Genomic DNA, 25,189 nt, shown 5'->3' with positions numbered 1-25,189 from the left:
TGGATCATAGACGAGTCTGATTGGGAACTAGCCCTTGACACATTCATGTATTTTATCTCTGTCACAAATGAATCAGATAACCACCAGTAGACATGACAAATCCCATTAGAAGAATGGCATTATAAATCACCTCTACAATAGACAGAGATTACATTCTCAGACATAGTGTTGGCGCTTTTAGATTTTGGATCAACTTAGGCTAGGTTCAGTTCACTGCACAAAAATGCAGATCTCATAGGACAAGTCACATAAGTGGACACTACCAGAGATAGGATAGACAAAAGAAGGGAAGGGGAAAGGAAATGTGAATTCAAATTAACCTTTATTTAGTATATTAATTTAAAAATTAAATTTGATAACCATACACCCTCTAGGGGTATATACTGGATCTTAGTACGTGATTGGTTATGTTATAAGCACCACGAAGATCCACTAGATCCCAATCAGTTTTGGACTCAGAAAATGAAAGAATCTTAACCGTGTCCCTAAATGTATAGGTTGGACCCTGATCCCATAAAGGAGACACTAATAAAATTATATAACATTACATGATAATGCGGTACAATCTTGATATTATTCCATGGGGATCAATATTTCATGTCTACTTATTAAATATAGGACTTGTTGTATTTCATACCCCTCCCGTAGAATGTAAGTCCCAAGGACAGGGTCCTCTCCCCCCTGTACCAGTCTGTCATTGTAAATTTGTTTACTGTAGATGATATCTATAACCCTGTATGTAACCCCTTCTCATGTACAGCACCATGGAATTAAAGGTCGGTGTCAGCAGAGCATCCTTATAAGTGGAGAGTCCCTCATGGGTGATTCATCCATCATAAGTGGAGCGTCCCTTGTGGGCCCTTCCGGTGAAGCATCCCTTGTGGGCGGTACTGGCAGAGTATCCCTTGTATGTGGAGCATCCCTCGTAGTTGGAGTGTCCCTCATTGCTAGCGCATCCCTCATGGGTGGTACTGACGGAGCATCCTTTGTAGATGGAGAGTCCCTTGTGGGCAGTGCCAGCATTGCGTCCCTTGTAGGTAGAGTGTCGCTCATTGGTGGCGGATCCCTTGTTGACCGTGCTGGTAAAGCATCCCTCGTCGGAGGTATTGGCAGAGGATCTTTTGTAGGTGGAGTGTTTTTTTTTCATGGGCAGTGCCTGCATCGCGTCCCTTGTAGGTGGCGTTTCCCTCATTGGTGGTGCATCCCTCCTGGGTGGTGCTGGCAGAACATGATTTAAGGTAGAGCATCCTTTGTAGGTGGAGTGTTCTTCGTGGGCAGTGCCTGCATTGAGTCCCTTGTAGGTGGCGTTTCCCTCATTGGCGGTGCATCCCTCCTGGGCGGTGCTGGCAGAACATGATTTAAGGTAAAGCATCCTTTGTAGGTGGAGTGTTCTTCGTGGGCAGTGCCTGCATTGAGTCCCTTGTAGGTGGCGTTTCCCTCATTGGCGGTGCATCCCTTGTGGGCGGTTCAAGCCTCATGGGCGGAGCGTGCCTTGTGAGCTGTGCCAACAGAATGGACTGTCATCACTCCCTTCTCTTGGCCGCCACATTTCCGAGCATACTTGCAGGGTTTTCAGTAAGTCCTTTTCCCCAGCTGTGATATATTGGTCATTATGAGGACTATGTTTTGTCCAGCCTTGCTTTAATGACTGCTTTATATTCTATCTGTTCAGCATAACTGCTAATGTAAAACCTTGCCCTTTTCCAGGTTTGTCTTGCATTTAACCCTCAAAGTACCCTGGTAGCAACTGGAAGCATGGATACTACAGCGAAACTGTGGGACGTGAAGAGCGGAGAAGAGGCGCTCACCCTAAGTGTAAGTTCCGAGCCGAGCTGTCGGCCATGTTTTTGGGCACATAATGGCCCTATCTGGACTCATATACTGCTTCATAGAACCGATGGACATGAAGTACAAGTAGTAGTTGTTATTTCCAGACACCAGGGCTGTTTTCAGTATATACAACTTCCATTACAGCAGCATAAAAACAGCGTCTTTACTTCTGTTCTCCCCTCAGTGTTATTTAGGTGAAGGTTTCCAGCTGAACGCCCACTTGCCTCTTATCTGACGGCAGAGATGAACGTCTGAAATACTTTTCTTTTACATCGCCTTCTTTTGTGTCGAGTACTCAGTCCATAAGAGCAATTAAACGTAGTATTCGTGTGATTCTTTATGGACACTGTAACTTGGCAACACAAGCCGGGCTGGCAGATTTGTGACCTTCGCTCTGTAGCGGGCGGTGTAGGCGCTGTGCTCTGGGGTGATGCATCTACATTGCTTCCGCTGAAGGTGTACATGGTTGTGTGGGGCGATCGCAGTGTATCCTCCAACAGTTTGGGTTGGATGTGCTTCACATAAAATATGGGGAAGCTGTAGAAATAAAAGTTAATGGCATATTCCCATCTGGAACAGTTACTATTTGATCCACAAGGTATGTGCCATAAAGGCCTGGCATGTTAGGGCACCGGAGATAATATCTCTACCTGTTCCTAACACTTGTTCGCCAATGCAAAGTGGTCACACTGCTGCATCGGCTGCATTGCAAGGATTCAACATTTCATAATCAGATTTTATGTAAATCTCATAGATGTTTATGGGAAGAGATTTATGTCGTCTGAATAAATTATAGTGACTGGGAAAAGAGCCGTTTCTAATGCAAAGCAGCTACTAGTAGGTCAGGGCATCAGTGAGCACCTCCTCTCACCTGCCGCTATCCCGGATGCCCCTTCTGCTTACTATACCTTGTCTGATGCCATCATTCACGCATGACAAGCGCCAGGGATACCGGCAGGTAGGAGGAGGCTCACAGGGCTCTGATAAGGAATGGATGCCAGCTCACCCCTGTGGATGCTGTTGTGAAATTCTCGGCACGGAGAAAGCCATTCCTGTCTGGTGTGGTTCAGTGAAGATTCAAGGAAAATGGAGCTCGAGTCGTTTTCTAATTAAATTGGTAAACTTTATTACAACATCTTTAAAATTGCGACTCATGTTCATCCACAAATAAGGAGCTGGTTATGGTCTGAAACGCATAGAAAAAAAGGATGCAATCTATTTGGAAATGGAAATTTCAGAGAATGTCACAATTTTAAAGATGTTCGAATAAAGTTTACCATTTTAATTGGAAAACGGCTGGAGCTCCCTTTTTCTTGAATCTTCGCAGGGCTTTGGCCTGGTGGCCGCGGACTACTGACGTCCTACTAATCTTTTTGCCATGACCTGGTTCTTAAAGACGTTGTCCTCAAATCGTTGACACTGCAAGGATTCTCCGGTGCCGAAAGCGGGCGGTCCTGTGGCCACAAGTATGCAACATGCATGCTCCCGGTCACATTCCTACTAGACTGTTTCCAGCCTCGCTTTGTACACTAGCATTGGGCGAGGCCACTCACGTCTAGTCGGAATGTGTCATCGGAGAATCCTTGTAGTGTGTGCAATGTGAGGATTCACAAGTCTACAGTCACATAGTGTGTCTTCAGACTTGTCACATAGAGTGTCTTCAGACTCCGGGCTGGACAACCCCTTTAAGACCAACTTTTTCCTGTGTTGAGTACAATACAACACTTTCCCAGCTATTGGCGTAAAACAGGTATGAAATATTGATCAAAACAATCCATCCTATCTCCAAACATTGACCTGAGTAGTAGAGTGACATTTGGGAAGGCGCGGAGTGCTGATGTCCTCTCCACCTCCATGTGTAGCCCCAGAACAAAACCTCTACGCACAGAATAACGTTTTGGATAGTTAGTGTAAGCCGAGCTTGTTAGCGCTGTTCTATTGTCACTAAGCCAGAGACAGGTTTTGCCTATACCTGTGCACATAACATACTGTTCACATGTGAATGAACAGAGCGAGGGCAATCTGCAGGTCATTATTAGGAGCGAGCATTGCTATTCTAATGTGTTCACACGAGCGCCATGTTTGTTATCAGGATACCCTGAGCTCGGACCTCTAGGGAGTAACCACAGATCAATGCGATAGGTCCGCTCAGAGCATTTTACATGTGTTCTGCAGGAATACCTTGTGACGGAGCTGTCGGCGTTGCTTAGGATTCACATATCAGTTTTGTGCACGGCTCATTTAATATTTGGTTCTGTTCTTTCTTTTTTCTCTCCAGGGACACTCAGCAGAAATAATTTCTTTATCATTTAACACAACCGGTGACCGGCTGATCACAGGCTCCTTTGATCACACGGTGTCTGTATGGGACATTCCTTCCGGCAGGTACCGCGCTATGTGGACAGAATCTCGAATACACGCTGGGCAATGACGGCTTGTGGAAATGGAGACGCTTCTGTGAAATAGCCAGCATTGCTGGAGCTGCGGATGTGACATTCATTGGATACCATTGTTTTATGTGTCCTGAAAAGCTGTACAGTCATGGCCAAAAGTATTGACACCCCTGCAATTCTGTCAGATAATACTCATTTTCTTCCTGAAAATGTTTGCAAACACAAATTCTTTGGTATTCTTATCTTCATTTAATTTGTCTCCAATGAAAAAACACAAAAGAGAATGAAGCAAAAAGCAAAACATTGATCATTTCACACAAAACTCCAAAAATGGGCCAGACAAAAGTATTGGCACCCTCAGCCTAATACTTGGTTGCACAACCTTTAGCCAAAATAACTGCGACCAACCGCTTCCGGTAACCATCAATGAGTTTCTTACAATGCTCTGCTGGAATTTTAGACCATTCTTCTTTGGCAAACTGCTCCAGGTCCCTGATATTTGAAGGGTGCCTTCTCCAAACTGCCATTTTTAGATCTCTCCACAGGTGTTCTATGGGATTCAGGTCTGGACTCATTGCTGGCCACCTTAGAAGACTCCAGTGCTTTCTCTCAAACCATTTTCTAGTGCTTTTTGAAGTGTGTTTTGGGTCATTGTCCTGCTGGAAGACCTATGACCTCTGAGGGAGACCCAGCTTTCTCACACTGGGCCCTACACTATGCTGCAAAATTTGTGGTTAGTCTTCAGACTTCATAAGCCATGCACACTGTCAAGCAGTCCAGTGCCAAAGGCAGCAAAGCAACCCCAAAACATCAGGGAACCTCCACCATGTTTGACTGTAGGGACCGTGTTCTTTTCTTTGAATGCCTCTTTTTTTTCTCCTGTAAACTCTATGTTGATGCCTTTCCCAAAAAGCTCTACTTTTGTCTCATCTGACCAGAAAACATTCTTCCAAAACGTTTTAGGCTTTTTCAGGTAAGTTTTTGCATACTCCATCCTGGCTTTTTTATGTCTCGGGGTAAGAAGTGGGGTCTTCCTGGGTCTCCTACCATACAGTCCCTTTTCATTCAGACACCGACGGATAGTACGCTGTTGTACCCACGGACTGCAGGGCAGCTTGAACTTGTTTGCATGTTAGTCGAGGTTCTTAATCCAACATCCGCACAATCTTGCGTTGAAATCTCTTGTCAATTTTTCTTTTCCGTCCACATCTAGGGAGGTTAGCCACAGTGCCATGGGCTTTAAACGTCTTGATGACACTGCGCACGGTAGACACAGGAACATTCAGGTCTTTGGAGATGGACTTGTAGCCTTGAGGTTGCTCATGCTTCCTCACAATTTGGTTTCTCAAGTCCTCAGACAGTTCTTTGGTCTTCTTTCTTTTCTCCATTCTCAATGTGGTACACACAAGGACACAGGACAGAGGTTGAGTCAACTTTAATCCATGTCAACTGGCTGCAAGTGTGATTTAGTTATTGCCAACACCTGTTAGGTGCCACAGGTAAGTTACAGGTGCTGTTAATTACACAAATTAGAGAAGCATCACATGATTTTTCGAACAGTGTCAATACTTTTGTCCACCCCCTTTTTTATGTTTGGCGTGGAATTATATCCAATTTGGCTTTAGGACAATTGTTTTTGTGTTTTTTCATTTAAGATAAATTAAATGAAGATAATAATACCAAAGAATTTGTGTTTGCAATCATTTTCAGTAAGAAACTGAGTATTATCTGATAGAATTGCAAGGGTGTCAATATTTTTGGCCATGACTGTAGATACTGAAGATTCTTTAAAGGGAAGTTGTCATCAGGTTTTTGCCTCCTAATCAAAGAGAAGCATAATGTAGACGAACTTGGAGATGAAAGTGGATAGAATGCCCGCTCTGCCGCGGATCCAATATACAATAGGAGATCAGATGCGGTATGAATGCCGGTTTATTTGTACGTTTCGAGGTGATCATACCTCTTCATCAAGACCATCTGCAATGATAGCTGATGATGGGCAATGATGGGGATCATTGTGGTTTGTCCTGAAGAAGAGGTATTATCACTTCGAAGAGCATTGACAGGAAAAACAGCATCCATACTTCATCTGGTGTCCTATTATATATTGGATCCTCGGGTTTTATATCCAGTTTCATCTCCAAGTTTGCTTACTATCTGGTGGCTATGCAGCAGCCATCTTTGCTTAAAAGCTAATAAAGGGGTTGCGACTTTCACAACCCCCCCAGTGAGCAAATCCCATTTTACTCTTTCCTTTGTTATCCGGATAAGACCCTGTTATCCGCATAAGACCCTATTATGTTTATTGTTGTTCTGGTTTTTATCTAAACACGTAGCATATTGTAGAGACAGAGACTTGCTGCTTGCTCCAGTTTTATTAAAATGAGTGTTTTATCAGAAAGATATTATCACTAGAGGACTTTTAAACCTGCTGCCATGTTGTCCTTCATATTCATGAGCTCTGTGGAACCCTGCCCCCACCACTGATTGGCAGCTTTCTGGCGGACTGATTTTATCAAGGGCGCTGAGGGCAGTCTGTTTTCATCAAGTGCATCAATGGTGTTCTGATTTTCTCAAGTGCACCAAATGCAAGCTGATTTAATCTAGTACACTGAGGGTGGGCTGATTTTATCTCGTACACTGAGGACAGGCTGATTTTATCTAGAACACGGAGGACGGGCTGATTTAATCTAGTACACTGAAGGTTGGCTGATTTTATCTAGTACATTGAGGGCGTGCTGATTTTATGTAGAACACTGAGGGCGGGCTGATTTTATGTAGAACACTGAGGGCGGGCTGATTTTATCTAGTACATTGAGGGCGGGCTGATTTGATCTAGTACACTGAGGGAGTGCTGATTTTATCTCGTACACTGATGGTGGGCTGATTTAATCTAGTACACGGAGGACGTGCTGATTTAATCTAGTACACTGATGGTGGGCTGATTTAATCTAGTACACTGAGGGCGAGCTGATTTAATCTAGTACACTGAGGGCGTGCTGATTTAATCTAGTACACTGAGGGCGTGCTGATTTTATCTAGTACACTGAGGGTTGGCTGATTTAATCTAGTACATTGAGGACGTGCTGATTTTATCTAGTACACTGAGGGCGGGCTGATTTTATCTAGTACACTGAGGGAGTGCTGATCTTATGTAGAACACTGAGGGCTTGCTGATTTTATCTCGTACACTGATGGTGGGCTGATTTAATCTAGTACACTGAGGACGTGCTGATTTTTATCTCGTACACTGATGGTGGGCTGATTTAATCTAGTACGCTGAGGGCGGGCTGATTTTATCTAATACGCTGAGGGCGTGCTGATTTTATCTAGTACACTGATGGTGGGCTGATTTTATCTAGTACACTGAGGGCGTGCTGATTTTATCTAGTACACTGAGGGCGTGCTGATTTTGTCTAGTACACTGAGGGCGTGTTGATTTTATGTAGTACACTGAGGGCGTGCTGATTTTATCTAGTACACTGAGGGCGTGCTGATTTTGTCTAGTACACTGAGGGCGGGCTGATTTTGTCTAGTACACTGAGGGCGTGTTGATTTTATGTAGTACACTGAGGGCGTGCTGATTTTATCTAGTACACTGAGGGCGTGCTGATTTTTATCTAGTACACTGAGGGCGTGCTGATTTTGTCTAGTACACTGAGGGCGTGTTGATTTTATGTAGTACACTGAGGGCGTGCTGATTTTATCTAGTACACTGAGGGCGTGCTGATTTTGTCTAGTACACTGAGGGCGTGTTGATTTTATGTAGTACACTGAGGGCGGGCTGATTTTATCTAGTACACTGAGGGCTGGCTGATTTTTATCTAGTACACTGAGGGCGTGCTGATTTTGTCTAGTACACTGAGGGCGTGTTGATTTTATGTAGTACACTGAGGGCGGGCTGATTTTATCTAGTACACTGAGGGCTGGCTGATTTTTATCTAGTACACTGAGGGCGTGCTGATTTTGTCTAGTACACTGAGGGCGTGCTGATTTTATGTAGTACACTGAGGGCTGGCTGATTTTTATCTAGCACACTGAGACCATGCTGATTTTTATCTAGTAGTTTTTATCTAGTTTATCTAGTTTGCTGAGGGTGGGCTGATTTTTATCTAGTACACTGAGGGCGGGCTGATTTTATGTAGTACATTGAGGACGTGCTGATTTAATCTAGTATACTGAGGGCATGCTGTTTTTTTTTAGTATACTGAGGGCATGCTGATTTTATTTAGTACACTGAGGGTGTGCTGATTTAATCTATTACACCGATGGCGGGCTGATATTATCTAGTACACTAATGGCGGGCTGATTTTATCTAGTACACTGAGGACAGGCTGATTTTATCTAGTACACTGAGGGTGGGCTGATTTTATCTAGTACACTCAGGCTGATCCTTAGCAAGTGAATCGATCCTCTCTCTGTATTAGTCCCCACTGAGTGCTGGATTGATGCCTGTTCAGCGCCACTTCATCTTCTGAATCACAGAGAAGGAATCAGTCCAGCATGTGAGAATAACCATTTGCAGCCATGAGTATATTCGTGCATATGCACCATCAAAAGTAAAAAGTTGGTCACACTTGTCAAGCACTCTGTTTGACAAGTGTGACCAACCTGTCAATCACTTTTCCAAGCGATGCTTCGGTCGCTTGTAAAAGTGCAAGCATTCTGCAAGCTAAAAACGCTTGCAAAACTCTTGTGTTTTGCGGTAAAACGCATGTGAATTCCGCATGCGTTTTACCCACGGCAGGGAGTTGCAGAAATGCTGCGGACATTTCCACAGCATTTCTGCAACGTGGGCACATAGCCGAAGACGCACCATCATTTATCACCGCTTGATAAAGCGGTGTGGGAAACACGCGAAACGCGCGTCGGGGTTCCTTGTGGATCTACTAACACCCCAACTAGGGTCGTCCTCCTCCTGCCTGTGGTAAGTCCGCCTGGTGCTAAAACACTTTATTTATAATGGTACCAAGCATGTGAGTGGGGACTTTACCCCGTTACTACGATGTACTTTTTTGCACAAGCACCTTAACCTTCGTCAGGCTGCATAATTTTACAACGTTAACAGTCTGCAGAGGTACAATTGTACCTTCATATATATTTTATTGAAATTAAGCCAATATATTCTGGACCAAAACTGCAGAGATGTCACAAAATTTCAGCCCTCTACGGCTTTTCGAAAAAAAAAAAAGTTATTGCAATTTTAAAACGGAATAGTTACACCTACTCAGCCGGACGAAGGTTAAAATGGATTTTGACCCATATATACAACAGGGCAGGAGTAAAGAATGACCCTTGTTTATTCATTTCTTGTCTCTTTTCTTTGCATGTGTCTGTGATTTTAATCGATCTACTTGTGATGATTTGTGATCATTAGTGTTTTTGATTTTTCAATAAAATTTATATTTATTAATTGTACCTAATGACTCATGTTCCTCCTGTTTATATAGGAAAAGCACTTTGTTTGAATAAAGAGTCCTCCTCACTATCCCTGGTTCACCAATTTATAAAAAAAAAAAAAAAAGCCATTCAGGTCCACCATAGTCCACAAATGGATACCTGAAAGGCATAAAAAGCGAGAAAAATAATCAATGCACTCTCCCTCTTTCACCAGTTTATTCCCCAAAATGTTGCCACGCATATCCAAAGTAGTCCAGGGTTCTTTGAATCTGTTGCCGGCGACTGACTAGCAGGAACGATACTGCTATTTACAGGCACTGGATACTGACGTCACCGCTAATCAAAGTTGGCGGCTCTGAACAGTGGTGATGTCAGTAACTACTGCCCTCATCAGAGTTGCCGAGTCACGCTGCCCTCTGAGACTCGCCGACTCTAATGAGTGCTGTAGTTACTGACGTCAACGCTGTTCTGAGCCGCCAGATCTTGCGGAGCGCAGCACGAGTCGGCAACTTTGATTAGCCATGATGTCAGTACCCGGCGCCTGTGAGTAGCAGTATCGTTTCTGCTATTCACAGTCACCGGCACCAGATTCAAAGAACCTCGGACTACATCGGATATGCATCACAACATTTTTGGGAATAAATTAGTAAAAAAAAAGGGAGGGAGGAATGTTTATCGTTCTTGCTTTTTATGTCTTTGAGATATCCATTTGTGGACCAAGGCAGATTCGGTGGACTACGGTGAACCTGCACATTTTTGTTTTTTTAAACAAATTGGTGAACCAGGGAATGTGGTGGTGGTTTTTGTTCAATTAAACTTTTTTCTCTCTGTGTCTTTTCATTTTTAAATTCTGGGTTAGTAATGGAGGTGTCAGATAGACACCTTTTCATTACTAACCCCTGGGGTTGATGGCAGCTGTGATATTTGACAAATCACCATTTGACATGTCATCAACCCAAACTATCATTGTGTTAATTGCCACCGCACCAGGGCAGTTGGGATCAGCCGGGGAAATCCCCAGAATTGAAGCATCTCATGTGATGCGTCAATTCTGGGGTGGTTGCAGGCTGGGATTTTTAGGCTGGGAATGGCTCAATAATCTGGGACCTTCCCAGCCTGAAAATATAAGCCACGGCTGTCTGCTTTACCTTAGCTGGTTATCAAAAATAAGAGGGAGCCTACATCATTTTTTTTTATTATTTATTTATTAGGTTAAATAAAGCTAAACACCCGTTAGTGACGCATGATAGGCACTAAAGGGTGAACGTTTATTATAGGTAGGGGGCTTGTGACGTTAAATATCTACAGGACATCTATCCGATCTGTTTTATATATCTATATATTTATCTTTTCTGTTCTGATGTTTCTGGTGGTGAATTTACTGTAGTTGCCTGATGAAATGTCGAGTTTCCTTTGAGATGTTACCTCAGTATTTGTAAGCCAAAACCAGGAGTGGAACAATCAGAGGAAAAGTATAATAGAAACATGTCACCACTTCTGTATTTATCACCCATTCCTGGTTCTGGCTTACAAATACTGAGGTAAAATACTGACCAAATCCTGATCATGTGGACGTGGCCTTAGTCCCAGTCCTTTAGATATACATGTTTCTGTTGTATGTTTCTTGTGCTCAGGAAAGTTCACCCCCTCATCGGACATCGTGGAGAGATCAGCAGCGCTCAGTTCAACTGGGACTGTTCTCTAGTAGCCACAGCCTCCATGGATAAGACCTGCAGGGTAAGGGCATTTATTATTCTGCACTTATACAGCCGTATACATAACGCAGATTATGGAGCGTTTATGTATAGAGCGCACACTATATCCACATCAAACTCCTAATAGACATTGACTTGGGTCTTGTAATATTTCCGGTCCAGTGTTTCAGCTGCTTTTTTGCCATTGTTGCTGCCATTGCTTTAGATCTGAAAGCACCTGTCCCAGTGACGTACCTTATAAATAAGTAAAATGCAATATCCGGTGCATAACTGATGTTTACTGGTATGAGCGCACATCAAGAATCAACAATGGTCTGAATGAATATGTGTCGGAGGAGATCTTTTTTTTATCTTTATTTTTTTATCTGTATTTTTTTATATAGCGCTAACATATTCCGCAGCGCTTTACAGTTTGCACAGGCACCAGGACAATTTACATATTAGTGTTTTATTTGTTAGAGCGCTTGCCGTATAAATGTATGCACATACCCATATAGATTTACCACGAGATATGACATCCAAAGATACAACGTTGCACATGAAGTATGAACTATAGGACGCCAACTCCTGTCCATGGGCTGTGTCCGGTGTTGCCATTAATAACCATTAGGTGCAATACCAGATGGAGCCCTTTAACAAGAGTGGAGCTTTTTCTGGAAGAAAAGAGCATATTTTTCTAATCTCTGTAATGAAATCTGGGTAATAACAGCTATTGACATTCCGTCGGAGTTGAAGCAGAAACCTGGTTCTGAAATCTTGATTGACACGACTTTATGCAATATCATGAAACTTTATAGTTCACTTAATTTACCGAAAAATATCATTTAGGTCTGGAGCAGAACAGGGCTGGAGACTGGAGCTCTTATTGGGGTTTCAGTCAATACTAATATCAGCGGTATTGACTCCAGTTATGGTGATGGGGTCAATTCCTAAAGTGTAACGAAAAGGCTGCATCATAGTAAGTCAATTTCAGGAGGTACAAGTGGATATTAATATGGACTACAGAGTATATTTCAGAGAGATATCCCAGGTTTTTGTCTTTTTAGATGGGGAGCTTTTTCCATTTTGCTTAAAAAAACAAACACATTTTATTGAATGAGCTAAATAAAACCATGGTGACAAAATGGTGGCTAAAAGGGTTATTCCCAGAAAAAAATAAAGGCATGTCCCCTGCATATCAGATAGGAGAAAACCTGAAAAAAATAATGTACATTTTTTAAAATATATAATTAAACCTTTTTACACCTGATTTAAATAGTATATTTTCCAAAGACTCAATCCCTTTAAAACAAAAATTTATGCTTAAAGGGGACCTTTAAGGGTGGCACAGTGGATAGCACTGCAGCCTTGCAGCGCAGGAGTCCTGGAGTCCTGGGTTTCCTCCGGGCACTCCGGTTTCCTCCCACATTCCAAAAAAATACTGATAGGGAATTTAGATTGTGAGCCCCAACGAGGACAGCGATGATGATGTGTGCAAACTGTAAAGCGCTGCGGAATATGTTAGCGCTATATAACAATAAAGATTAATAAAGATTATTACCAAATCAAAAGTGGGCAGTTTTTGCTCATGTTTTATTCCCAATCCATCATACAATTCCAGAGATATGCACCTTTTTTATTTAGCAGTCATTTTTATTGTCTTCTCTGGGTGGTCTTTAGGCTGTGAGTACCGCCCCCTTGTAAAGACCATAAATATGAGCACAAAATAAAAAGGCCCATATCTCAGGATATATATGGCAGATTTATTGACAGAAAAAAAATGGAATACATAGAGGAGCAGCATGAATATAATGAGGGTAATGACTGGCCACTTTTGATCTGGTGACAAGTTCTCTTTAAGTATTCTGTAATGGATAAACCTGTCCTGACTGTTCTTCCTTTTGTTCTTTGTATGTTTTACCAGCATGTTGACTTATTAAGAAGTAATAAATCTGGTACATGATCCTTCAAATTCATATCAGAATCCACGCCAAAGGGAATCTACTACTACTTTTTTTTTCTACCTCATCTGAGAAGAGCAAAATATAGAAGAAGAGACCCTAATTCTAGTGATATATTACTTACTGGGCTGCTTGCTGCGTTTTTGATAAAATCACAGTATTATCTGATGCACATCCACTCATTGTCTGATTGCTGAGCTGTGTATGACCCCGCCCACCCCACTGATTGGGCGTTTTCTGAGTACACTGTGCATAGGCACAAAGCTGCTGATCAGTGTTGGGGGCGGGGTTACAGAGTGCTGATCAATATGAAGGAATACATGGCAGCAGGTTTACTAGTCCTGATAATACAGACATTCTAAACCCCAGCAAGCAGCTCAGTAAGTGGCACATCACTGGAATCAGGGTCTCTGCCCCCACATTATGCTGTTCTCAGATTCGATGGCAAAAACCCGGTGACAGATTCTCTTTAAAGGGAACCTGTCACCCCGTTTTTTCAAGAAGAGCTAAAAATACTGTTAAATAGGGGCAGAGCTGTGCTTTACATTAGTGTATTTTGGAGCCTTTATTCCCCACCTATGCTGCCGAAATACCTTTGTAAAGTCGCCGTTTTGGGCTGTCACTCACGCTGGTCAGGTCATATGGGCGTGGTGACAGCTCTGTTTCTCCCCCAGATCTCCGTTGGTGGCGTAGTGGTGTGCGCATGTCCAAGTGGCGAATCCACTGCGCAGCTTCAAGGAAAATAGCGTGATCTGCGCTATTCAGCCGTTTATCGGTGGGCGCGGCCATCTTTGTGAGGCCTCGCGTGCGCAGATGGTTCTTCTCGGCTTCCCGGGGCTTCAGGACAGGAAAATGGCCACGGGATGTCGCGCGTGCGCAGATGGCGATCTCGACGGCCATTTTCCTGAAGCCGAGTTTGCATCTCGGCTGCAGGAAAATGGCTGCCGCGATCTCCATCTGCGCACGCGCGGCATCCCGCGGCCATTTTCCTGAAGCCCCGGGAAGCCGAGAAGAACCATCTGCGCACGCGAGGCCTCACAAAGATGGCCGCGCCCACCGATAAACGGCTGAATAGCGCAGATCGCGCTATTTTCCTTGAAGCTGCGCAGTGGATTCGCACACCACTACGCCACCAACGGAGATCTGGGGGAGAAACAGCGCTGTCACCACGCCCATATGACCTGACCAGCGTGAGTGACAGCCCAAAACGGCGACTTTACAAAGGTATTTCGGCAGCATAGGTGGGGAATAAAGGCTCCAAAATACACTAATGTAAAGCACAGCTCTGCCCCTATTTAATGCTATTTTTAGCTCTTCTTGAAAAAACGGGGTGACAGGTTCCCTTTAAACACGTGTTGATTTTGCATTAAATTAGCAGTAGATTCAGCAAAAATCACATTGAGACACTATCCCGCTGTTTATATTGTTTGTTACTGTAGATTTTTGCCACTGATAGATTTCTGTCTCCTTTCTAGCTGTGGGATGCACTGAGTGGAAAGTGTGTGGCAACCCTTACTGGTCATGAAGATGAGGTTTTGGACGTTGCATTTGATTCCACTGGCCAGCTGGTTGCCACGGCCTCTGCTGATGGTAAGGTGTACTCATTTGCAGATGAGCTAAAAAGTATGCTTCATTCCTGGAGAAAAGAAACCTCAGCTTTATCTCCAAGTTCCTCATCAGGGAAACAATTACCGGTGTTTTCATGAAACGCCTTTGTTGGTGTCTAAATGTCACCATGTGCTCGTACCCATCTCTCAAAAATGTCGGGCACTTCCATGTCATTACTTTCTCTGATCTCACTTTTACACCCCTGCATTAAGTTGGCCGAGGATCCCTTTTCTGCATTGTAGTACTTCCCCTGTGCTTTTAAAGGGGGTTTCCAGGCACATAGATTAATAAAGCCTGGTAAAGGCCATTAGAAATGAAACTTTATAATTGACTTGCTGTGAAACTTCTGTTCCGTTTCTGAGCTGTGACACGTGGTGAGTTCCCTCCCTACTACAGTCCGATCATAGACCAAAGTTGGTTGTTCCACAGTGTTTGAACACTATATAATAAATGAGTATATTTTACGACTGCTCAGCGTCAACACATGTAACATTACTGACTGCAGGAGATTGTTAGAATAGCACTTGCCAGGTGAGGTTGGAGGAATATGAAGAAACAGGAACTTTGTGCAGCAATTCATCCATCTTGAGACTGTGTAGGAGTCTCAGGACGGTGCTTTGTATATGGATTGGGATCGGCACAGAGGGTGACAGTTTTTGGGCCATTTGAAGATCTGCCACGTAGGAAATGTAATCTAGAGGCACAGAGCGAGAACTGGCAGGAAGTTCAGGATGTGAACAGCAGCAAACCACAAGGATGGATGAAGGAAAGCTAAAAAAACACACAAAATAAATGAAGTTGAGGACTCATTACAAGGACCACCTGATCGATTTTTATTTCATTTTGTAGCCAGGAAATCATTGTAAGTTCTGACAAACAGTACAGCTGAACCCGTAGATGCTTATGACAGAGCACCCGCTGTTGTGGACCACCTGCGTGGGAGTGAAAGGCTAAGAACCCCATAATGGCAATTGGACATCATAGGGCAAGTGCCCTTGTTAAGAGCGGCTGCTCATTCCATTCATTCACTGCATGTGGCCACACTAGCACCTTCTTCCAGCTAAAGCAGCTACTCAGATCCTGTCGCCATCATGGGAACAAGGAGGACAGCTTCATATAATCCCTTTATGTCTATAGATTTCAGCAGAATTGTCTGACTTCACTTTTTCATAGGCTGGTCGCTTTGTGAATGTATCGCAGTGTGCGGAATTCGGATGCCCCAGTCTGCAGATTCATCATCATCAATGTACAATTTAATTAAGTGCTGTGACTTACAAAGACGGGCTTCAAATCTATCCGATACCTGCCACCGAAGCAGTGTGCTCTGTGTCCAACATATATCACTGCAAAAACAAGGTCCCAAACTGGAGCAGTTCACAAAGGAGCGGATGACTGTGCGTAGGTGGAGGCTGAGTACCGGCTCCGTACAAGGGAAGCCAGCCCCCTTTTACCTCTCCCTCTATGCCTATATATTGGAAATGTTTTATAATTATGAACAAAGTGCAGAGAAAAATGTCAGCGTAATGTACGTTCTGTAAGACTTTGCCAACAATGTGCCATTTCTGTGTCTTCCCCTTTAGTTCTATCATGTTTAGTGCTCCACATTTACTGTATCTGTCTCTGTCTTTTCCAGTGTTTTTATGGTGATTACATACAAGTTCCGGCACTTTGCGGATAGCAGGGCCAGGAAAGCTTTGTCAGGGATTCATTTGTCCTGTTGGTATTTAGCTAAAGTCTGGAATTATTTGATATAATTGTCAGCCGTGGGAGAAAGTGACATCTGAGTTTATTAGTCGTGACAGTGTACACCAGTCTGTTTGCGTTGCATTTCTGTCTAATACTTCTGCTTTCAACAGGGACGGGCAGAGTGTACAATGCAGCGAGCAGGAAGTGCTTAGCCAAATTAGAGGGGCACGATGGAGAAATTTCCAAGGTAATCCGAAAAAAAAATGGAATTGTAGTTCTTGCCAAGAACCCAAAAACTGGAATCACAACAATTTAGGTAGAGGTGTGTCTACACTTGAAGGGAATCTGTTAGCAGGTTTTTTGCTCCCCCATCAGAGAGCAGCATGATGTAGATAAAGAGAAGCTGAATCCAACGATGTATCACTTAGATCAGTGTTCCCCAAGTCCGGTCCTCAAGAGCCACCAACAGGTCATGATTTCAGGATTTCCTTAAGGTACCGTCACACATAACGATATCGTTGCTTTTTGTGACGTAGCAACGATATCGTTAACGAAATCGTTATGTGTGACAGCGACCAACGATCAGGCCCCTGCTGGGAGATCGTTGGTCGCTGGGGAAAGTCCAGAACTTTATTTCATTGCTGGATCTCCCGCAGACATCACTGGATCGGCGAGTGTGACACCGATTCAGCAATGTCTTCACTGGTAACCAGGGTAAACATCGGGTTACTAAGCGCAGGGCCGCACTTAGTAACCCGATGTTTACCCTGGTTACCATTGTAAATGTAAAAAAACAAACACTACATACTTACATTCCGGTGTCTGGTCACGTCCCTCGCCTTCAGCTTCCCGCACTGACTGAGAGCGCCGGCCAGCCGTAAAGCAGAGCACCCGATGTTTACCCTGGTTACCCGGGGGATCGTTGGTCGCTGGAGAGCTGTCTGTGTCACAGCTCTCCAGTGACCAAACAGCGACGCTGCAGCGATCGGCATCGTTGTCTAGATCGCTGCAGCGTCGCTAAATGTGACGGTACCTTTAGTATTGCACAGGTGATAATTGCATCACCTGCACAGGCAATAATTCCATCACCTGTGCCATACTAAGGAAATCCTGAAAACATGACCTGTTGGTGGCTCTTGAGGACCGGACTTGGGGAACACTGAGTTAGATTAATGGGTGCAGCCGTTCTGACGCAATCAGAGCTTTTAGATTTAGCAGTGCAGCAGAGCTGAGAAAGCTAGCCCCGACTTTTTGGAGAATAGTAGGTATCTCATTGGTCTGACATCCACTGACCTAACATAACTTTTTTTCAGGCTCTGTTCACATTGTGATATAGGCATCTGACACACAGTGTTGCTTGAAAGTTTTTGTTTCCTTCAGAATTTTTCATACTTCAGCATAAATTTGACTTCCTTCTGTAGCTAGGCTATCAAAATGGAGCTTTTTGGTTTAAACAAGAAGCATTTTGTTTGGAGAAAGAAAAACTGCATTACGGCATCAAATCTCCAACCGTTTAGAACCTAAAGTGTTCGTGGGAGAAAACCCACCAGCATAGCAGAGTTGAAGTAATTTTCAGAAACGTTTAGATGTAGTTATTGCTGCACAAAGAAGTCACACCAGATACTGAGAGCAAGGGTTCACATATTTATGCCACTCACAGACGTGTGATATTGGATCATTTGTTTGATTTGTTTTTCTTTGTCTACTGTTAGGACGTGTCTAAAAATCTTATGTAGTTTTGGTCAAATTTGTGCAGACCTAAGGATAATACTAAAGGGTTCACAAACTTTTAAGCACCACTGTTTCTCTGCTGCTTCTGTAGTTCTGTGCCATACAGTTGAATATACTACATTACCCACAGGGTACCATTGCAACCCCTTAATGACGGGGCCAAATTTTTGAAATCTAACCATTGTCAAATTATGCAGTAATAAATCTGGAACGCTTCAACTTATCCCATTGATTTGGAGATTGTTTTTGTGACTCATTATACTTTATGATAATGGTAAACTTTGTTTTGTGTTAATGTTTAAAAATATCAGAAATTTGAAAAATGTGGAAAAAATAGCAATTTTTAAACTTTGAATGATTATCCCTTTCATCCAGATAGTCATATCACACAAAAACATTAATAAATAACATTTCTCTCGTGTCTGCTTGAGTCTGCGTGCACACTTGCGTACTGGGGCTTTGCGGATGGCTGCGTACTTCCTCCCTGAAGCTCCACCCACTTCCGCACTTCTTCCGTTTAGGTCCGCCTACTTCTGCATGCATACCTATCTTTAACATTGGGTACGCAGGACATGCAAATGTATGCGGATGCGTCTTTTTGACGCGCCCACCGAACTTGTTGCGTCCCCTTGCGGTTGGCGGGCACGTGCAAACCATAACAGGAAAATCTGGTGCTCCTTACCATCTGAGCTCTGCACTGTGTCTGGAAAATATCTCCCGATTACATGTAGGGTATTGGTGCACTCAGGAAAAAATGGATCTCAGTTTGTTGTAAAAAAAATTCCTATTAGCCCTCAGAAAAATTTAAAACTTTGGGCTAAAACAACATTTTAGTGGTAGAAATGTAACTTATTCATTCTTCACCGCTCAGTGGTATAAAATTCTGTGAGGCACATGTGGTGTTAATATCTGCACCCCTAGATGAATTCATTGGGGTGTTTCTGTTGTTATGGCACCTTAGGAGCTTTGACAATGTGACATGGCACCGTGAAAACATTCCAACAAAATCTGAACTCCAGTATGGCGCCTCTTCCCTTCTGAGCTTTGCACTGTGTATCAAAAGTAGTTTTCCCCCATATATGGGGTATCTGCGTACTCAGGAGAAAGTGCACTATAAATTGTATGATGCAATTTCTCCTGCTACCGTTATGATAATGCAAAAATTGAGGCCAAAATAACATCTTTGAGGGGGAAATGTGATTTTTTATTTTCACGGCTCTACATTATAAACTTCTGTGAAGCACTTGGGAGTTCAAAGTGCTCACCACACATCTAGATAAGTTCCTTGGGGGGCCTAGTTTCCAAAATGATGTCACTTATGTGGGGTTTCCACTGTTTAGGCACATCAGGGACTCTCCAAACGCGACATGGCACCCGCCAATTGTTCCAGGAAATTTTGCATTCAAAAAGTCAAACGGTGCTCCTTCCATTCTGAGCTCTGCCATGCGCCCAAACAGTGGTTTACCCCACATATGGGGTATCTGCCTGCTCAGGACAAATTACACAACAAATTTTGGGGTCCATTTTTTCTGTTACCCTTGGCAAAATAAAAACAATTGGATCTGAATTACTTTTTTGTGAAAAAAAGTTAAATGTTCATTTTTTTTTTTTCCACATTTCAAAAATTCCCGTGAAGCACCTGAAGGGTTAATACACTTCTTGAATGTGGTTTTGAGCACCTTGAGGGGTGCAGTTTTTAGAATGGTGTCACGTTTGGGTATTTTCTGCCATATAGACCCCTCAAAGTGACTTAAAATGTGAGGTGGTCCATGAAAAAAATGGTTTTGTAAATGTTGTTGGAAAAATGAGAAATTGCTGGTCAACTTTTAACCCGTATAATTTCCTAACTAAAAAAAAAAGTTTGGTTCCAAAATTGTGCTGATGTAAAGTAGACATGTGGGTAATGTTATTTATTTACTATTTTGTGTGACATATCTGTGTGGTATGAATATTCAAAGTTGGAAAATTTCCTAGTTTTCAACATTTTCACCAAATTTCAGTTTTTTTCTCAAATAAACACAAGTCATACTGAAGAAATATTACCACTATAATGAAGTACAGGGTGGGCCATTTATATGGATACACCTAAATAAAATGGGATTGGTTTGTGATATCAGCTTCCTGTTTGTGGCACATTAGTATATAGGAAGGGGAAAACTTTTCAAGATGGGTGGTGACCATGGCGGCCATTTTGAAGTCGGCCATTTTGGATCCAACTTTATTTTTTCCAATGGGAAAAGGGTCATGTGACACATCAAACTTATTGAGAATGTCACAAGAAACAATGGTGTGCTTTGTTTTAACATAACTGTATTCTTTCATGAGTTATTTACAAGTTTCTCTCTGTTTACAGCCTTTGACATGTCACTGAGGGTCCTGTTCCAATTTTTGTTTTGCCCATTCTGCAAATTCACCGCGCCGATCTGGCATCAGTTGAACATCCCTTCGGCAGAGATTAGCTACTCACAAATGGCACCCTTACAAAATCCAGCATCTCAACGGGGATGACCCAGATCGGTGCGCTGAATTTGCAGAATGGGCAGAACAGAAATGGAACAGGACCCTCAGTTTACACAGAACATTATGTTCAGTGATGAGGCAAACTTTTGGGTGGGCCATATATATGGATACACCTAAATAACCTAGGAATGGTGACAGTTTTCTTGTGCTGGGTGTCTTGCATTGAAATCTGCTGCAGTGACCCGGGTACTGCGTTCACCAGACATCAACACAATTTCTATCCGCTCCTCACGTGTTATCCTCTGCGACATGTCAATGGCTGTAAACAAAGAGAAACTTGTAAATAACTAATGAAAGAATAAAGTTACATTAAAACCAAGCACACCATTGTTTTTCTTGTGAAATTTTCAATAAGTGTGATGTGTCACATGACCCTTTTCCCATTGGAAAAAATAAAGTTGGATCCAAAATGGCTGACTTCAAAATGGCCACCATGGTCACCACCCATCTTGAAAAGTTTTCCCCCTCCCATATACTAATGTGCCACAAACAGTAAGCTGATATCAACAACCATTCCCATTTTATTTAGGTGGATCCATATACATGGCCGACCCTGTACAATATGTCACGAAAAAACAGTCTCAGAACCAACGGGATCCGTTAAAGCATTCCAGCCTGGTCAGTGCTGGGACTGTCATTCACGTCCAGGGTATGTGGTTGCAGCTACTGGACCCGGACCAGTGTTGGTGAGTAAACCAGTCCTGGATCGTTAGTCCGAAGCAAGGTGCTGAGTATAAATGTGTGCGGATCCAATATGCAATAAACATATTAGTGGAATGCATGAAGAACGCCAGGTCATGGGGCAATTTAAAAGCATCTGGGGTCCTGACAGGCTCCCTTTAATGCTATTCGAAGCAGGTGTTAGAATGAAGCTGTGGGGTTTCACCTTGCAGCCCGTCTCTGGTCTGGGATTTTGTAGAGCGCTGTAAGTCATTTTTAGGATCACTGTGCATCGTACATTGTTTATCACACTCGAGCGCTGGTGATTAAATATGGATGTGTGTAGAAGTGATCTTGGCACCTGTCCAGCCTGCGCCTGGCCCCGACTGTACAGACCCACTGCTCTCAACACCGTTATCAATAATTCACACAGACCGCCGTCCCCCTCCTGATTAGTAACCGGCGCTTGTACTGCTAGTAGATGTGGAGAGCCAGCGTCGCCCCTAGGACATGCAGGCGGCCATGGAGCCTCCGCAGAGAGCATGAAACCTGCGTCTGATGGCTCGTTTCCTGGAGCCGGTCTGTCCTCGCTGCTTGGTGGTTTATTATGTCAAGTGTTGTTATTCTACTGACGACTCCTGTGCTACAATGCCAATATAAATTCATTTAGCTCCATAACTAAACGTCCGATACACTGTATGGACACAAGTATTGGGACACCTCCACGTTACACCTACAGGGGCTTTTATGAACTCCCATTATATATCCCTAAACATTAATATGGAGTCGGTCCCTTCTTCACAGCTATTCCATTCTAATGTGAAGACTTTCTAAACTATTTTGGAGGTGTCGGTGTTAGTTTTCACCCATCCATCTAGAAGATCATTTGTGAGGTCAGACACTGATGTTGGACGAGAGCGCGGGCTCACCCTTTCCATTCGAGTTCATCCCAGAAGTGACTTGTTGAGTTGAGGACTGTGCTCGGTGTGCCCGTCAGCCATGCCTGTATGGACCTTACTTCTGTGGAACAGTAAAGGTCCTTCCCCAGGTGTTCTTAAGAAGTTGGAAAAATACAATTGTCCAAAATCTCTTTTGTGCTCAAGCATTAAGATTCCCCTTCACTGAAACTAAGAGGCCTAGACCAACCTCAGTGGCGGCTGCTTTCCTCCACTCCCTCCGATGCTTGGCCTTGTGCTTGGTGATATAAGGCTTGCATGCGGCTGCGCGGCATTGGAAACCCATTCTATAAATCTTCCCTCTTGGTTTTATGTTGATGTTTATGCCAAATCAAAGTTAGCGACTTTTACATGTTGCATCTTTAACCTTGATGAGACCACTTATGTTCCATTGCTATTGTGTCACATCATATTGTGCTTTGTCTTTTCCATGACTTTTTTCCACCTATTAGACCCCTATACAATGGCTCTTTGTTCTTTTTGTTCCAGATTTGCTTCAATGCTCAGGGCACCCGTATTTTAACGGCCAGCTCTGATAAGACCGCCCGCCTCTGGGATCCGCACACGGGGCAGTGCGTTCAGGTGCTGGAGGGACACTCGGACGAGATTTTCTCCTGTGCTTTCAACTACGAGGGAAACACCATTATTACAGGTAGGATTGCCTACAAACCCAGGACACACACTTCTACATCATGAACCATGTTTCTTATCTCACTTACCTTATATTTATGCTGCAGGAGTAATTTTACCATAAGCAAAAATATTGTCAGCTTGCTATCCATGAATATTTCAGAGACACATACTGTATATAGCTGCACTTATGTTTGGACTCTGGATATAGGATCTAGGTGTAAATTATTGTTAGTCTTTACCGGTTACCATTTCAAATGACTTAAGCTTTGTCTTATAGGAAGCAAAGACAACACCTGCAGAATATGGCGCTAGTTCATCAGTCACTCCATGTTGGATTATATGATGGAGTAGCCAAATGTGATGGAAACAAGAAATGTTACGATAACCCACTGGCAGTCACAACCGCTCACCTCTCCGTCTACTGTACCACATTCACAAAGTGTTCCAATGATTAGCTTCTTTTTATAAATTATACGTCCCAGTCTTACTTAAAGGATAACTACTCTTGTTTCATTTAATTATCCTACAGGCATTAAAAAGTTATGAAGTTGTGTAATATACTTCATCATCTTATTTTTTTTTCCTTCTTTCCCAAACACTATGCTGCAGGTCTGTTTCAATTCCTAGATCGTGCTCCTTTAGAAGCTGCTTTGAGCTGCTGCTCAGCAAAGATCTGTACACTATAATTAAATCAAGAGTGGAGGATTGTCCCAATTTGAGCCTCTGTGCTTTCCATCCCTGTACTCGGACAGGAGACTTCTTATGTTGTAACTTTGTGATGCCTGAAGGATAATTAAATAAAAAAAAAAGATTTGTATCTTTATTGAATAAGTTTTAGTTGCTTATTTTTTTATATTGACTTTGTGATTTTTACATAGTTACCTGTTGTATTTATTAGTAATAATAAACATTTTTAAAGAAATCACTAGTATTTCATTTTTTAACGACAGAATTCATCAGAAATTATTTACAAAAATGTAAAATGTAGCTGAAGAAATATCTTGTAAGATATTCTCAGATCGTCATGTGCATTAACCCTGTCCTGTGATATTGCTGTGTGCAGAATTAAAGCGCAGCAGTAATGCACAGTGACCTCATGGTGTGCATTCACTGTATTGTGACATTACTCTATAACATGACTATCTAGCTGTATCGCACAAATGTGTGCGTTATTCCAGCAGTGAAATCACTGTGCCGGCTAATTTTATTCTGTAAATGCTTATTCCTGTACAGTCACATCAGTGTGTTCATCGCGGTACTGTGGATTTCCTGTGTGGCTCTCCATCCCAACATTATAATAACTGGAAAATAATCAATCATAGTGGCTGTGTAACAAGAGGGAATGCACTAGGGATGGACTTGTGCTCAAGCCATGCTGTGTAGAAGGACCCAGAGCCTCTCTGATGCATAAGGGGCTTTCACATTGCGTTCTGTGACCACATTGGGGCATATTTTCAAGATCCCCCTAAACACGGGGTTCAAATGTATGCGCTAGCATGGCCATAGACTGTAATGGTGATGGCAGAGTGAACGTGAGCTCTTCCGTACAGTTTTTTCGAGAGTGTACGCATACAGGAGGCGGACACTCAGACGCAGTCTGTCTGATCGTCCGCTTCCTGTAGGCATATACTCCCAAATATGGTGCACATCAGAGCGAAAGTTCGCTCTGCCGTCACCATTTTGGTCTATTGCTCCACCGGCGCAGACGTCCATACCCCATTTTGTGTAGGATTTCGGATGTATGCCTCGATAGGGACACACAACGCGATGTGAAAGCACCCTAAGAAGATAGCAGCACTACAATGGGTATTGTGGAGGTGCGGTGGTGTAACAGAGTGTCATCCCAGCCTGTACACATAGACCATACTGTAATCAGGCTTACATTAGCATTCCTTGCCCTGTATCTGTATCTCTGCAATACACAAACCTGTAGAGAGACTGCAGACAGGGTTTCTGGAACTTTCTTAATCCTTGGAGCTATGTTTAAGGGGGTGGGTGTTGGGTTCAGCCCCTTTGTTGGGCAGAGATACTAAGAGTTGTAGGACAACAAGCCACATGTTGTTAGTCGATGCTGTGTGCTTTGAAGGACAAGGGATCTGCAGCTGCAACTGGATCCT

General features: G+C 43.1%; 1 protein-coding gene across 1 annotated transcript in view; it reads left to right on the top strand.

The window, feature by feature from the left end:
- The window catches only part of LOC138675682 (dynein assembly factor with WD repeat domains 1), a 60,702-nt gene extending 36,708 nt beyond the window's left edge, over nucleotides 1-23,994 (top strand). Inside the window, exons 7-13 of the mRNA XM_069764109.1 lie at nucleotides 1,708-1,815; nucleotides 4,109-4,215; nucleotides 11,258-11,360; nucleotides 14,754-14,868; nucleotides 16,743-16,819; nucleotides 22,929-23,091; nucleotides 23,350-23,994. Of these exons, the coding sequence (XP_069620210.1) occupies nucleotides 1,708-1,815; nucleotides 4,109-4,215; nucleotides 11,258-11,360; nucleotides 14,754-14,868; nucleotides 16,743-16,819; nucleotides 22,929-23,091; nucleotides 23,350-23,384 (708 nt within the window). The 3' untranslated portion in view covers nucleotides 23,385-23,994. The remainder of the gene's footprint in view (nucleotides 1-1,707; nucleotides 1,816-4,108; nucleotides 4,216-11,257; nucleotides 11,361-14,753; nucleotides 14,869-16,742; nucleotides 16,820-22,928; nucleotides 23,092-23,349) is intronic.
- Nucleotides 23,995-25,189: the final 1,195 nt, after the last annotated feature.

Source organism: Ranitomeya imitator, chromosome 4 (genome assembly GCF_032444005.1).
Source record: "Ranitomeya imitator isolate aRanImi1 chromosome 4, aRanImi1.pri, whole genome shotgun sequence".
NCBI classification, from domain to species: Eukaryota; Metazoa; Chordata; class Amphibia; order Anura; family Dendrobatidae; genus Ranitomeya; species Ranitomeya imitator.
This window is presented reverse-complemented; position numbering and strand designations above follow the sequence as displayed.